This window comes from Marmota marmota, unplaced genomic scaffold (genome assembly GCF_001458135.2).
Source record: "Marmota marmota marmota unplaced genomic scaffold, marMar, whole genome shotgun sequence".
Classification (NCBI taxonomy): Eukaryota; Metazoa; Chordata; class Mammalia; order Rodentia; family Sciuridae; genus Marmota; species Marmota marmota.
In genome coordinates, this window is record NW_026000241.1 from 27,365,136 (window position 1) to 27,381,636 (window position 16,501).

Genomic DNA, 16,501 nt, shown 5'->3' on the forward strand with positions numbered 1-16,501 from the left:
AGTGGACATTGAGTATCAGAACTGGATACAACAGTACCGGGGCTGACTGCGGAGGTAGGAAGGAAGGAAGCCTATTTGTGGGGAGGCCTTCTCAGTTCAGTTCCTTGCCGCCCTGTGAGAATTTGGGATTGGGGGTTGCCAACTTTTCACATGAAGCAAGCATTCTGGATTTTATGTGAAATCCTTTTTAAAAAAAAAAACTGAGCCAAGCTTTAAACACTCTGTGAGCCAAGCACTGTAGACTGCCAGTACATGTACCCTTTTGATTAAAATTCTGACTGAAATTCATTATACCAATTTATTTCCTCTCTCAGTGATTTGCATTTTCAAGTGTTTTCACTCTAATTGTGGATTGAAAGGTTATGTTGGCTACTAAGAACTCCGAGCTAGGACTTCTTGTGCATGAAATTTTATTATACCCTAGCCTGGCCCAACAACTATGTTTTAGTTTCAGGATTTGAGTCAAAACAAATAATCCAAAATTGCTTTGCCCCTTTTCCTGCCTCAAGACCTCAGGTAGGAACCAGAGCCCCTGGTCATGGATTAATCTCCAGCCTGCTTCACCTCCCTACCAATGTATGTAAGTTTGAAGCCTTAGAACTCCACTGTCTTCTATATCCCAATACCAAGGACCTGGGCAAAGTATAAGGAAAAAGATGCTCAGTGACTTCAAAAGGACAACAGTAGCTATTCTGAGGGAAGATTTGGTGAAGTTGGAGGGCCTGGGGCAGTTCTGCTGGCAGTCTAGAGGCTGGCTTTCATTGCTGCCTATAAAGTCCATGGTGTTTCAAGTTTTTGCCCAGGAATGTACACACAGAAGGCTCATACACGTTTGTTCAATATGTGAATGGACGGGTGATTTAACTGATGCAGTATTTATCACAGGGTTAAAGATTAACAAGGTACGAAGCTCGATTCCTAACACCAAAAATTGAATGAAAAAGGAATCAAGTATGTTGGGATACACCATTTGAGGGTTTTAAGTATGTAAAGAAGTGGAAGAAGGTATCAGGGGTGGAAAGGCCTGACAAGGTAACTCCACATCCTATACAAACCCAAGAGGATCCTAATTAGAATAAGTTATACTCCGTGTATGTACAGTATGCCCAAAAAAACTCTACTGTCATGTATATCTAAAAAGAACAAATAATAATAAGACTCTGAGCTATAGGATGAAATTGGAAGAAAGTTTTATCCTGTATCTTGTGCCTAACCCACTCAGAGTTCTACAAGATAATCAAATTCATTTTAACTTCTTTGGGGGGTTATTAACCAAATTTCTTCAGCAAGTATTCGAGAAAACTGGCAGAGGCCGTTCCTCAGATGAACAGTGTAGCTTCTAGGTCCTTCTTAACTTGCATGAGCTGCAGAGTCTTTCCCAGGATCAGAGAGAACTGGTAAGAAAGCAGTCTTATACAAAAGTTCAGATTAGCCACACGAAAATGTTGTCAAACTCTGCCCCTCTCCCCTTCTTCCTAGAGGGCACCTTCTACTTTAGATCTACCATCAAGATTAATCAGCTTCATATTCCTTTGCGTAAGGGCTGTGTGTCTGCCAAGGGGGCAAGAAGGACCAGGGTTTCTCCTAGGACCTGCCATACTGTTATCATTCACTTAAAAAAAAATTAAACTAGCCAGACTTCTGATTTCACCTACACAGGAGAAAGCATGGAATCTAGTCTAAACCCCAAAGCCAAGCTTACCATCTGTTGCATAATTTCCCCTTCCACACTCCAATTCCCTCTTAGAATCATTTTTTTAAAAATTAGTGTTAGTCGAAACATGGATGAACCTTGAAAACATTCTGCTAAGGGAAAAGCCAGCCACAAAAGACCATGTATGGTATGATCCTATTTGTACAAAATGTCCAGAATGGACAAATCTGTGGAACCAGAGTATCGGTTTGCCTAGAGCAGAAAGGCTAGAGGTGATAGAAGAAGGAGCGGGCAACTCCTCAAGGTACGGAGTTTCCTTTGGGGTTGATGAAAATAAGATTGACAGCGGTGATGGTTTCACAACTCTGTGAATATGTTAAAAGCCATTGAATTATATACATGATGAGTTAATTATCTCTTAATATTTTACCATGTCAACCTATTTTACACTAAGCAATTAGACATTGCCAAATGTCAACTAAAAGCAATTCCCAAGTCCTTTATTGAGTAGTCTGTGTTCATAAAAATATGCTAAATAAAGTGACAGCATAGTTCATTCATTGGAAAAGTAATGCATACGAGAAAATAAGAGCCGGAGAAATATATCAGTCTTGAATTATCACATGTTATTATGGGTCTTGTTATGGTTTAGATATAAGGTGTCCCATAAAGGCTCATGTGTGGGACAATGCAAGAATTTTCAGAGCTGAAGTGATTAGATTGAGAGGTGTAACCTAGTCAGTAAGTTAATCCACTGATATGGATTAACGGGGCAGGTAGGATATGGCTACAGGAAGTAGGTCACTGGGGGGTGTGCCTTGGGTGTTTATATTTTGTCCTTGGTGAGTGAAGTATCTGTTTCTTGGCTGCCATGAACTGAGCAGTTTTTATCTGCCACACTTTCTACCATAAAGTTCTGTCTCATCTCAGGTCCACAGCTGTGGAGTCTGTTGATCCTACACGGAACCCTGAAACTATGAACCAAAATAGAATTTTCCTTTCTGAATTGTTTTGGTCACAGTGATGAAAAGCTGACTAAAGAGGTCTTAATTTCTTCTGGGGAGTTCTTAATCAGGCTTTTTTTTTTAAAGCAATTACCTAGGACAAAGCATGGTTGCATTTTTTAAAACGAACAGTGTAGCTTCAGGACTGTGTCTCATGTTTGTTTCTAGACAGAACCCAACACTGACACACCCAGTAGTGTCCACACGTTATAGCAGGAGAGCTAGTGTTGTATGTGCATTTTGCCTTCATCGGGCACACTGGCCAGCATGTGACTCATTTAGTGCATGTGAAAAGGAATCAGCGAAATTGAACAGCAACAAGTGGCTAAGTTCTCTGGGAGAAAGGTGACCATGTGATGTTGCCAAGCGTACCCAGTTACCTGAGGAGAATCCCTCTCTGCAGTCACTAGGTGTGGGATGTTATTTAAGGATGAATAATGGACTTAAGGCATAACAATTGATGTATCATTATTTGTGACTGTTTTAGAGAAAAAAAGCGATGGGTGGGGTGCAGTAGTGTGATCATGTAAGCGCCTGCCACCAACTCAGGTCGACATTTCTGAACAAGGTTTGATGATTTAACTGAAGACATTTGATCACCTCTACCCCACAAGAAAATAGGAAATAATGCAAACCACCTATCTCCTGTCAGTCAGAATACGAAAGGAGTCCATCCCGCTCTGAATGAGTTAGTCCCAAATTCCAGGACTTTCAAGAATCCTAAAAGTCAGATGGTGTGGCCACCTAAATCATTAAGCAGGAGAGGAAGAAATCCTCAGTGTCCTGCTGGTAGAATGAGAGATGGTGACTTACCAGAATTTTGGCAACTCTAGCTCTGGTCATTAAAGTTCCCAGACGTGTATTATGGTGTGGATATGAGGTGTCCCTCCAAAGCTCCTGTGTTAAGGCAGGAATATTCAGAGATTATGAGAGCTGTAACCTAATCAGTCCACCCTAGTTGGAACGGACTGACTGGGTGATGACTATTGGCAGGTGGGATGTGGCTAGAGGCGGTGAGTCCCTGGGGGCATGCCTTAAAAGTATGCGTCTTCCTTGTGGCCCCTCTTTCATCTCTCCTGCCTCCTGACCACCATGAGCACAGCAGCTTTCCTCCACTCACCTTCCGCCATGATGTTCTGCCTCATCTCCCACCCAGAGCAATGGAGTGCATCAATCATGACTTAAATCTCTGAAGCCGTGGGCCAAAATAAACTTTTCCCCCTCTAAGTTGTTGTCAGGAATTTTTGTCACAGCAATGCCAAGCTGATGAACATATCGGGTCACACCAAGAACAACATTCTGTTTGCTCAGGGATACACAGTTGAAAAGTATAAGTAGTCCAGCTATAGCTCTCCTGATGCCATCAAATGTGTATATAAATGTGCTGCCTTTACAAGGAAGATGCTTGTTCTAATAATTGGGTTATTTTGTTGTTTAAATTGCTTTACACTTTACAAGTAGATGTGTGCACACCACATAAGTACCCATCCTCTCCACCACTTGTCATTTTTGTTTAAAACCGTCCTCCCAAGTGGGAACTGATGTCTCTCACTGTGAGATACCAGTGGATTTCCATTTCTCATGTTCTTTCCTTCATTTTCACCTTTTTCTTTCGTTGATGAATGACCAGAGCTAGAGCAACCACCAAGTTGCCTACACTTCCCAAAGGAAGAAACCATGTTTATTCATTTATATTCTCAGCACCTACCTAGTGCTTAGCACAGAGTATATACTCAATGTTGTCAGATTCGTGATCAAACACACACACACCCCATTTTGGCTCCTCCTCCTGCCCAGATCCCTCCCAGAATTCTCCTTGGAAAAACAGTTTGAGAGTTTTGAAAACCTTGAAGTGAACTCAATAGATGAGTCATGGTTTGCATGATGCAAAAGTAAACCAAGAGAAGCTGTGATATTTTAAAAATATAATTTGTACTTTACCAAATCTCTTTGAAGTCATTTATCTACCTCCTAAGAAGTAACATCTTTTCTAAATTAAAGGCTGAGCAAAATAGTTTCTAAGAAATTATGAAAAGGATTCATTTCCTCCCGTTTGTGGAGAGTAAGCCCTCAGTGACCTATTTTAATAAAGGTCTATGGAAAATGTCATGGTAAAATAGAGAGTATCTTATGGTCATTTCAACCTAACTGATTTTTACTAAAACTAAGAAAAGTTGACGAGGTCTAAGACCTTCATGAGAGCCAGAGTCAGGAGAATAAATTCATTTTCTGAGCCTCTCCCTTCTTCCCACCCCAATGAATCATGCCTTGATTATTTGGTCTTATCTGAAACCATCTGCTTCCATGGTGAAGTGCTAGTGTGTGCGGAGCTGTGCTTGCCCTTCTGAAGCAGTTTCTTGTGTGTGAGCCGCTTCTCTGTGAAGGAGGGGAAGCAGGCGGGTTTTGTCTGTTTTTTTAACTTTCCCTCCTGGATCAATAAATTTCAACTAATAAAGGACACTAACGAAGGGAGTTATAGTTGGGTTTTCCTTCCTTGGTCAATGGAACCTGTATCACTCCACACTATCCAGTAATGTTGAATTGTGTATTATCATGAATTCTCCAGATTTTTTTTTAGATGGTCTTATTCCTTCTACTTAAACTCTATGTTTTAGTCTTTGCTGGCAATTTCTAGTGGCCCTGTGGAAAGCTAAACCCCCAGAAGCCACTGTCTTCACATCAGGAGTGGTTAAATATCCTCAGGATCTTTCCAACCATGGAGCTGAGTTCACCTCTACTCCAAAGTTCACCAAGCCTTTTAAGAACAAGGGCTGGGGATATAGATCTGTGTAGAGTACTTGCCTGGCATGCATGAGAGTCTGGGTTCCATTCCCAACATGGTGGCAGTTAAGAGAAGTTTTGAAATAAGCCTTGTGAAAAGAGACTTGTTGCCCAGAATTTGGGAGCACTTCAGGAGTCTCAGATCCTAGCATCTCTACTTGATTCACTGGCTCCAACAGGCTCCCAACAGCAGACGTGGTCTAACCTGTTTCTAAGGGATCTGGGCTGATGTTCACTCTCCAAGTGTGAGCTACTGTTTGGATTTATTGTCTTTTCTATGGGTACTCTTGGGAAACTCATGCTGTCTCTGGTCACATGACCTTAGCTGTGCTGGATCTGGACTGACAGTTTCCTCTTTGCCCTCTTTCACAGGATACATCCCCAGCTACTTAGACAAGGACGAGCTCTGTGTCGTGTGTGGTGACAAAGCCACTGGGTATCACTACCGCTGCATCACGTGTGAAGGCTGCAAGGTAAGCACCCTGGGTGCCCAGCACTCAGCTGTACCATTTCTGATCCTTTCCTGTGTTAATTCCCAATTAACATCAAATCCAGCATTCGTGGCCTGTGACCAACCAGGGGTCTGGTGCTGCTCTTCATGTTTGACACATTTCAGAACTGAACTCTTGGGGTTGGGGCTCAGTGGTAGAGTGTGTGCCTAGTACATGTGGGGAGCTGGGTTCAATCCTCAATAAATAAAATAAGGATATCATATCCATCTACAATTTTTTAAAAAAGAACTATTTCACCAAATTGTAAGTAACTGCATGAAGTTTTGTGAGAGTGTGACATCTGGTTTCTTTACCTCTCCAAGTATTTTTAAAGCAGGAAGAAAATGAAAATTTTTAAACTTTTACTGTGAGTTTTTTTTTTTTTAATGCATTTCTATCCCAAGAAAATGCCATTTCTCCTCCCATTTTATCTGCAGTACTGGAGGAGACAGGGTCTGCTCTGCCGCAGGCTGCTTCCACCGTTCATCTGCATGAATCTGTCCACTTTTAAGGGTTCCATTAGGAAATATCTTTAAGGCTACTTAGACTCAATTATGTTCTGAAATTTATCCAAAGTGGCTTTCTGTAAAGGCTGTAGTAAATACCTGATGGATAGCCAGACTAATTTTATTCTCTGCAGACCTTTCTTAAGATCCTTGACAAGAACATACCAGTAATCAACAGTCAAAAGCGAGCCTAAATTTGCCTACTTAGAATCTTTGTCAACAAAATTAATCTTTATGGAAAACATCTTTTGGCCTGACAACCTAGCCAGAAAAATAGTCTGTCATAAAAAGCTAAAGCCAGTGCTATATCCTTCATTCATCTAATGCAGTATAAATGAAGATATATTTAAAAATTGGGGACTTTCAAATTTTCTTGACCTTTTTTATATCTGAAATTTAATTATCACAATATGTAAACTAAAATTTGTACAACTCCATTTTCACCCATCTTATCTCCTCTTCTTCTGATACCCTATTCCTCCTCCTGCTAACCCCCAAAATTAACATGTTAGTCCATTACAAACCAAGGTGTATTCCACTTCCCTAGTGGAATATTTGCCTTGCATGAAATTTGGAAATGCTTAGAAGTCTGCTTATAATGTTGACATGATACATCCCCTAAGGTCCCAAGGCCTTTTATCTGCAACACTGTTGTTTGAGACCCTGTTACACAACTTTCCATTCATCCAGACCCTTTTGATCTGGATGCTATAGTTCTTTAACAAAGACTGGGCTGAAGGTTGCCATTATGTCCATGAAAATAACATCTTAAGGAATTTCATGAAGCTAATTACAAGTAAGTCCTAGCTATTTATTGATTAGGAGACTTGTAGTCTCTCTTAAAAGCACAGTTTTATTGGCTTGATTTGAAAGTCATAAAACCATGAAACATTCTCTCATTCCAAAAACTCAGTAATTGAAACTAGCTTTCCCTCCCACCACCACCAATTAGCCTCAATTCAGAAGGCTTTACCTGACTGATTATGCAGCATTGAAACTCTTTTAAATCATTTCATATGGCAAATTTTGAATTCTGGGAGAGAATCTAATGAAAATTCCATTTAATACTTAACTCCCCAAAGTGACTCTCCAGACTGAACATGCCTTATAGAGCACTAAATGCATTACCAGCAATTGACTTAAACAAAGGGCGAACTGAGCTTATTAACCCATGTCCCTGCCTCGCTAAAATCAATTTTCCTCATTTCTCAAAACCACTGGATGTTTGGGGCTTGATTCAGCTAATGTTTCTTTAAAAAAAAAAAATCATGTAGCACACCTGGTATTATGCAGGAGGATGGCAAGTTCAAAGCCAGCCTCAGCAACTTAGCAAAAACCTGTCTCAAGAAAAAAGAATAAAAGGCTGGGGATGTGGCTCTTGGGTTAAATCCCCAGCAAACACACACACAAAAAAGATCATGTAGCAAAGGCAGCTTTCTCAAATCCTGTGCCTGTATCTCCATCAGAATTCTGATTCTGGGATTGCCTCCATTATTATCTAGAAAGGAGCCTTCCTTGATGGGGGCAGGCTGGTAATGACAAATTGGGAAAAAGTCAGTTTTTAAGAATGGCAAAAGATTTTTTTTTCCCCAAAGCTATGCTTCACATATTGCTTAAACATACGATTTTTTTTCTATGGGATAGAACGTTGTCCTTTTTTTCTCTAACAAAAGTAAAATCTTTTGGAGATATTTTCTTGTGCTAGTTGTTAATTTTTTTTCTTCTACAAAAGATGCATTATGTTGCTCCACAATTTTCTAAGACAGACCCAAAGCTTAAGAGCTTCCCAAATACTGAACTAGGAGGGTAACACTCAGCTCCTGATGTCACTGATTGGCACATCATCTCAGATCACTAGAAATAGGTCCATCTTCTCAGGATGTATTGAAACTTCTTAAAAAGGATACCTCTACTCACCAACAAACCAATGAAATATGTCATCATTCCATAAAACCTCAGAAAGGCTTTTGTCATTATATTACTCTGAGTGTTGAACCCAGGGACTTAGGGATTGGGGGTTTAGCTTAGACCATGTGCTTAGCATCCCTAAAAGGATTTTTTAAGTAGACTATTATAAAGATCTTCTATTCAAGTGTGCTTTTATGGGCTGGGGATAAGCTTAGTTGGTAGAGTGCTTGCCTTAGGGCACAAGGCCCTGGGTTTGATCCCTAACACCAAAAAAAAAAAAAAAATCAACTCTTGGGTTTTGTTTTTTTTTTAATCTTGTCACTTTTTAAGATGAAGAGGCCAAGCATCTTTATATTTAACTTTATATTTAATTGGGGGAAGTGGTCCGTCATCCTATGAAAGTATGCCTTATTATAGCTCAGGAGGGTATAAGAGGAAATAGGTCCATAAAGCACCCAAGAAAAGTCATCAAATGTAGGCGCAGGAAAGATGGCACAATGATGGGTGTAGCAAGGCACCCCCAGCCTTTGTTAAGAATAGGCAAAGTCGAAATTATTTCACCCATCCCATTAGAGAGTGCATAGAATGGCCCTTTGGGAGAAGTGGGGCTCCCCTTATTCTGGCTTTCACACCTCACCCACTCATTAGTGCTGACTCTTCAGGATGCCCCCAACCCAGTCCTATCCATGGAGCAGGCATCAGAAAGAACATGAGAAGAGGGTCACCCCAGCTTTCTATGGAGAAACCACCTGCCTGTCCTGAGCGGCCCAGTCCACATCCTCACTGGCTGTCTTGGACTTTCCCACCTCTAGGGAAACAGGTTGTGCTGGCCTCCAGTCTGTGCCCTGAAGGTTTTTTTTTTTTAATTTTTTTCTTTTATGGTTATAGATAAACAGCATGCCTTTATTTGTTTAGTTTTTTATGCAGTATAAGGATTGAACCCAGTGCCTCACCCATGCTAGACAAGCGCTCTGCCACTGAGCTTGTGCCTTGCATCTTGCCTGTAATCCTCTGGGTTTCTTTAGCCCTCTTCTGTCCTCCTTGGGGGTGGGGGTTGTAGCGCAGCTTACATTTCACTTCTGTGACATGCTCTGACATTGACACTATTCAGGAATTGCCCACCCTGAACAGCAACACTGCTGCCCTCTCACCCAGCTGAACCGTGTGTGATTCCATGGATCCTGTAACTGCATATTCACCTCACAGAACCTCATGAACTTGAACAATGCAAATAGTAAAGGATTTACACACAGGCCCCCAAATCAAGCCTATAAGTCTCAGTCATTTTTCTTTCTGCTTTGCCAACATAACGTCCTATGTTGGACCTTTTCATTGTAAGGAAGCGCTTTTGTGTCTGTTGAGGAATATGCAAAGTGGGCATATGGACGTCACCAAAGCCAAAGAAAATTACCCAGGATAACAAAAACGTGGGCTGAAGCTGGCATTTCCGTCCCACCATTTCTCTAACAAAGGGAGAGGCCCCCCTTTAAGTTTCAGCAGTGAACTCCTTCAAACTTGCCAGTCTGCCAAGACAGATAAAAGAAATGTTTTGGAGGGGCAAGTGAGGGGGGAACTAGTGATATTCTGTTCATTCAGATAATACAGTAAAGTCATTTCATATCACGTAAGCAGTTAAGCAAAATAAGATTTGGATTACAACTCCAGGGTTGCAGGTCAAGTTCCAGCATGAACTTACTGTGAAGCAAGCAACTGAATCTATCTAAGTCTTAGTTTTTTAATCCCAATGATGGGGACATTAAGAGTACAGCCCCACCCCCAGGGTTATGGGGAAGACAGAAGGACATTCGTGTCCACAGCACTTTGCAACGTAGCCCTCACAATGAGTGCTGCCATTATCAGTTCCTGCAATTTAGAGTACAGTTGCCAAGACTTCAGAATCATGTCCAGAAAGCTTCGGGTACAATCCCCTTGAGAATGTTATGTAAGTCACCCAACCCTATAACTGAATAGCATCCTTCAGACAGGAAAAACAAATTGAATTTGTGGGTGTATGTCTACAGACATTGAAGAAAAGAAATGAGTTATGGGGGAAATGTGATAGAAAACCCAGAATTTTCTTCTAAGTGCTGTTGTTTGAAAGGCTAAAAGAATTGGCCATCTCAAGAGTCAAAACAGGAATTAAACTAAATTTCTAAAGGCACTTAATGCATCTACTTAATTACCAAGTAATTGTTAATAAGTCTCAAAAGCATTCGGTTCTTTTAATCCCCAGTCTAAAGTCCCCCATAGCTTAAATTCAACATCATCGCAACACCCTATGAAATAATTTATATTATTCAATGTATAGATAATAAAAAAAGTGCTAGATTCTCCTATTAGCTTCATTTCCTTGAATAAATGGCAAAAAAAAAAAAAGTATGGATCCTGCAACCCTATGACATCTCCTTTAGCTCTTGGGGGTTCACTTTGGGGCTGCCATCCTATATTTGAGGATGCAGAGCCAGAGACCCAAATACAGGTTAAGGTCCAAAACAAGATCTCATAGTTATATGGATCCAAAATTCCAGAATTGTTAACTAGAAAATATGAAACTGTTATCTGAGGTTTTTCTTTTTCATGTAGGGTTTCTTTAGAAGAACAATTCAGAAAAATCTCCATCCATCCTATTCCTGCAAATATGAAGGAAAATGTGTTATAGACAAAGTCACGCGAAATCAGTGCCAGGAATGTCGCTTTAAGAAATGCATCTACGTTGGCATGGCAACAGATTGTAAGTAGAACTTCTTCATTTGCTTCCTCTTTGAGGAGTGTTGATTGGGGGAAGGGTTTGGTGCAAGATCAACCAGACAGAAAAGCAAGCAGGAACCCCTGTGTGCAGAACCTGGTGTTCCCGTTCAGGCTTAGCTCTGAGGGGGATATGTGGGAGCCGTGGACCCCATCCTACTTCCCTCTTATCAACTCTCAAAGTATCCAGATGATGGGGGAAGGAAAGGGGTTAAATTTATCCCTGCTGTGCATGCAGCAACAGATTGCAGCACATTACAAAGGAGGGGTCTTGTCCACTGACCCTGATTAGTAACTTCTCATACCCAGGGTTCATATGCTCAGAGCCCTGGCAACTCGTCCCCTTATTTTTCCAGAAGCAGAAGTTGGAATTTACATTATGGGCATTCTTGGAGATGGGGCATTGGTGGAAAACATCATGTTCAAGAATTTCTGGAGAATTCAGTCAAGTGCTACTGCATGAGTCATCTCTCAGTGGCTTGCTTGTATTTTTAGCCATAAAGACATTCAAGCCGAAGTTGTCCTGCCCAGTTTTCCAAGTGCCACAGCATATGGTGATAAGATTAGCCCTTGGGGGGTCTCTCCTCCCTACACTGTGCAAGGGATTTATACCAGTCGCTTCAATTAATCCTAAAAAGAATAATTATGTCACTCAGCATGTGCAGCTTCCCTTCCCCCAGGCTTCAGTATCAGTGATTTCTACTGCCATTAACTTTTGCACATCCATGAGTGATTGCAACTATTAGTTAAAAAGGAAAACCGAGAAAAGAAAATGCAGTAAGGACTCTTCCTGATACAGGAGGAAATACTCATGGCTTATGTTTATATGATAAATAGAATTCTCTCAGGAGGAATGAAAAAAAAAAATCCACAGAATGTCGCACTTTGCTCAATAAGACAGGGTAGAGAACCTTCCAAAAAGGAAGGGGGCTGGGTTAGGGTGTTAGGCTGGAAATCCTGAGTTAATCCCTACCTCTGGCTGTGAATGTTCCTTATCTTTTAAAGACTTTAGCCCTTGCCAACAATATGCCCAGTAAGAATGTGTGAACATGATTGACTTGGAACAAAATGCTTAAATGTGTCACTACAATGAACCGTTATTACTGAACATCTATTTCATGGTTTCATTGGGAAGATCTGAAAATTTATGGGGTTAAAAAAACTCAGTGTTAATCCTACTGTAGAAATAAGTTCTGAGTGTCTCTTCCTGCTCACAAGGCATGTTACAAGCTCAGGCATTATAAGCAGAAAAACTTCTGTTCAAGTCCCACAACTGCCACTAGCTAGCTGGTGGCATACAGCCTCAGGTTTTCCTTCTCTGAAATCGGTGTCTACCTCTGCGGGTGGTATCCAGGGTTAAATTAGATAGTGTTTATCAAATGCAGCAATCTCTGGCACACTGGGAGCATTTGGGAAATGGGACTACAGGTGTTATTACCCTTTAGTAAATGAGCCCAATGACGTAACAGGGCTCATTCACATTTTTCTGCATTTGTAAATGCTTATATGACTTTGAAAATCCAGTCCGGATCATCTGGGGTTTGATGTTCTATTTGTGCATTCTCCAGGTATCCCAGTTCCCCTCCTCCTGCTACATCTGCTTCTTTTCTTTCCCTGCTGAGTCTTCAAGTAGCTCTAGAAAAATGATGTTGTAGAACTGGAGTCAGGAACCCTGGGCCATGAGCTGAATTGGATAACATTTAATGCCTCTTCCAATTCTAAAAATACTGACTCTGGAATATAAGACCTGAGCTTTTCCATTCCACTGGTAGCTACTGAGTCTTGTGCAATGGTTTTGGTTTAGAAATTAACCACAGAAATAGAGGTTTCTTATTACCTGTTCTTATTATTTATGCAAAAAAGGTTGTAGCTACATTTACTGATTACCTACAGTATATTATCACATTGCATACCTTGTACAGTGGGTATTATTGATTCCATTTCACCAAAGAAGAAATGAAATCTCAGAGAGCCGGTCACTTGCCAGCGGTCACACAGCGAGATGGTGGTAGTGTTAGGATTCAAACCAAAGTCCTTCTAGATTCCAAAGACTAGGATCTTTACCATTGAGGGTTGATCAAGTCGAACATAATACATAGTGAGTACCTGTGAGGTCCAGCCATGTTCCAATTAGCCCTTAAGGGGTAGTTTGATTCTTTGTTTTGGGGGTTTTTGTTGTCGTTTCTGAGGAAGGAATTAGGAGTCTCCGATTACTGCTACAGGACATTTTCCTTAACCTGAAGTTCTTTAAGGCAGGTGGAGAGAATAGAAATCCCGAGAGTGAATTCAGATTGGCTAGACAGATGTGCCTGTGACTCTATGGGTAGTATAGATCACATCTCTCTGCAAGAACTATATTCTATCACATTGCAGTGCCCAGTGTCCAGAGTTCCCTCAGGACATTGAAAACCTGCCTGGGCATTGAGAGTTTGCTCCTGGGATGATGGTGGACAATGGCTAGTCCATGGCACTTTGTTACCAAAGGGAGCAAATGCTTCAATGTGACCCCCACACTCCCTTACCAGGCCATCTGTGCCATAGTGGCCCCTCCCAGAGGCTCCAGGACATGCAGGGTACCCTGTGTCCTGGGAGCATCTGTAGGTCTCATCTTTCTCTCCCTCCCAGTGGTGCTGGATGACAGCAAGAGGCTGGCCAAGAGGAAGCTGATAGAGGAGAACCGGGAGAAGCGACGGCGGGAAGAGCTGCAGAAATCCATCGGGCACAAACCAGAGCCCACAGATGAGGAATGGGAACTCATCAAAACCGTCACCGAAGCCCACGTGGCCACCAATGCCCAAGGCAGCCACTGGAAGCAGAAACGGAAATTTCTGGTAAGGCTTCCTTCCATGGCTCCGGATCAGCTACACACCAGGTATTTTCCATCTCAACTCGACTCGTTCCCATAGCTCAAGGATGTGGCCATTATTGTCCCACTTTATTGATGGGCCCGATTTGAATCCTGGCCCTGCAAGTTTCTTGGCCTCCGAGTTGCAATCTGCCTATGTGAGACCTAACGGCCTCTCCTACCATCTACTCTTTGTGATTCACTGAATTCCGTTCCTCTGGCCTTTGGCCTCAGAGGCCTGTCCTGGAACAACTCATTGATAAACTTCATTACCTGCCAGCTTTCCCTGTCCCCATTCTCTGCTTCCCTCACATGCCCACTGTATACATTCTTAATCCTTAAGAATAGCCTTTAATTCCATCCCTCAAATATATTTTTATGTTAGTGATAGGGCACTTGCCTATGAAATCCTGGGTTCCATCGTCAGCACAAAGAAAAAAATCATGTCAGTCAAAAATTTTGGTGTATATCTATTTTGGGGTGCTGGGGATCAAACCCGAGGTCCACACTAGGCAAGTGCTCTACTGCTGAGCTACGTTCTCAGCCCTCTAGAAGTCAAAATTTTTAAAGAAATTAATGGAAGACTATGAAAATAAGGAAGTAGGGACAGAGGGCAGGTGTGTAGGAAAAACAGACTTTTCTAGACCCTTGAATATTGGCATTTAATATTTTTCTAAAAGCTGGCAGCTGTGAAAGCCCTCCCCACCCACTGCTCATTTAGACTTCACAGTGCTTGACATTAAGCTGGGATCACCAGCCCCATTTTTTTTTTTTAGATATGCAAACTGGGCCCAAAAGCCCACTAGGAACTTCTGACTCCAAGTCCAAGCTCTCTGCCCACCACATTAGATGGACTCACCATCTCAGAGACGGATCCTGTGCTTAAGCTATGACACGAAGCCCTGTCTGAGCACCAGGCCAAGCTCTGGCATCAGATAGTCTATGAGTCCATGTCCCTAGGGAACATCCAAGTGCCTGCCCATCTGAACAAGCAGATACAGCGGTATCATTGGGCTTGTCCCTCAACATTTTAATGCAACAGTGTTTTTAAAATCATAATAACCTTAGAGTAAGTTTTTGCAAAGAAAAAGCTTGCACCTATCCACCTGCTGTGAAACCGTGGCTTTGATGGCTGTAATGAAAGGACAATAGCAGTATTTTGTTAATGGTTCCCACTAATAGCAACATTTAGCAAAGCCTTACATGACCTTTACTGTATGTCAGGCACTATTCTAAGGGTTTTGCATACATTTACTCCCTGTACCAACCCTACAGGTAGACACAGAGGACATCCCCACTGACAGAGGCAGAGAGGTTTAAGAAATGTGTCCAAGTTCCCACAGCTAGTATGGGGTGGTGGCAGGTACAGCAGGCTCTAGGAGCCATGCTCCTCCCTGGCCACCTGCACAAACTTGAGAAGCCTCCCGAGCACACAGCACCTTGGAGGGGCAGCCTCATAATGCCTTCATCATGCATCCCCACTCCCACCCTATGTATTGGGGGTCTAGCAAGATAGAGTCTTGCCTAACCCTACTCCTAAATCCCTCCCTTGCCCAAACATGTCAGGCATAAATGAACATTTGGAAACCACTTTCAGAAAAGCTGGGCACAGTGGCACATGCCAATAATTCCAGCAACTTGGGAGGCTGAGACTAGAGGATCAAAAGTTCAAAGCCAGCCTCAGCAACTTAGTGAGACCCTGTCTCTAAGGGCTGGGGATATGGCTCAGTGGTTAAGTACTGCCCCCCCAACCAAAAAAAAAAAAAAAAAACTTTCAGGCCTAATGCCACATTCTGACTTCAAGTAGTGACCAATAATGGAATTCAAGCTGAATTCCAAGCTTGATGGAAGATTTGAGACAAATTGTTAAATTACCCCTGGGAGAAAAGTTAAGAATTTTATTTACTTTCAAAAGAAAATGGATACTAGTCTGTCACTAAAGGAAGTCACTAAGCAGCTACTCTGTGCCAGGAAGTGAGTATGTCAGCTACATTCCAGTTCAGGGAGCTAAATAGCTAGGGATGAGTACAGGGACAGCTTATGAATGAAGGAGGAGGACTTCATTTCTCCAAGTAGAGTGCTTAAATAGAAAAGGGCTCTCCGAGGAGGTGACATCTGAGCCACGTCTGCAAGCTGAGAAACAAACCTATAACAGAAATATAATCAGACTTCTCCGTGGTTTCTTCATCAAAGGAGAACCTGTCTTGAGTCTGTACCCTTAATTTAGAGCCTTCTGCCAGTCATGGGTCTGATCATGTGCAGAAATAACCAAGAAAGGGACAGCATAGCATGATTTGCCCTGAACTTTCTGGCAGGGCCATAAGATGATCCATGCCAAAGAGGGTCTTGTTGAGGATACTGTCTACCAAGCAGTCTCTTACCCACCTGTCTCCCTCCCTGATGATGCCGACTTGAAATCTTTTTGTGGATCCTTGATCAGGTCAAGAAATTGTCCCTCTTGATCCAAATATAAATAACTGCTTCTCTAAGCCATTCTCACAGGGGGACATTAGAACTCCGTTACTGTCCCAGTGATCTATACCATCACTTTCATTTCTAGCAGTCCA

At 42.0% G+C, this 16,501-nt stretch overlaps 1 protein-coding gene across 3 annotated transcripts in view; it reads left to right on the top strand.

Moving 5' to 3' along the window:
* Thrb (thyroid hormone receptor beta) overlaps positions 1–16,501 on the top strand; it is a 252,437-nt gene that overhangs the window by 216,885 nt on the left and 19,051 nt on the right. For all 3 annotated transcript variants that reach the window (XM_048795051.1, XM_015489562.2, XM_015489561.2), the window contains 3 exons: positions 5,812–5,912; positions 10,928–11,075; positions 13,715–13,920. In XM_048795051.1, coding sequence (XP_048651008.1) covers positions 5,812–5,912; positions 10,928–11,075; positions 13,715–13,920 — 455 coding nt within the window. The remainder of the gene's footprint in view (positions 1–5,811; positions 5,913–10,927; positions 11,076–13,714; positions 13,921–16,501) is intronic.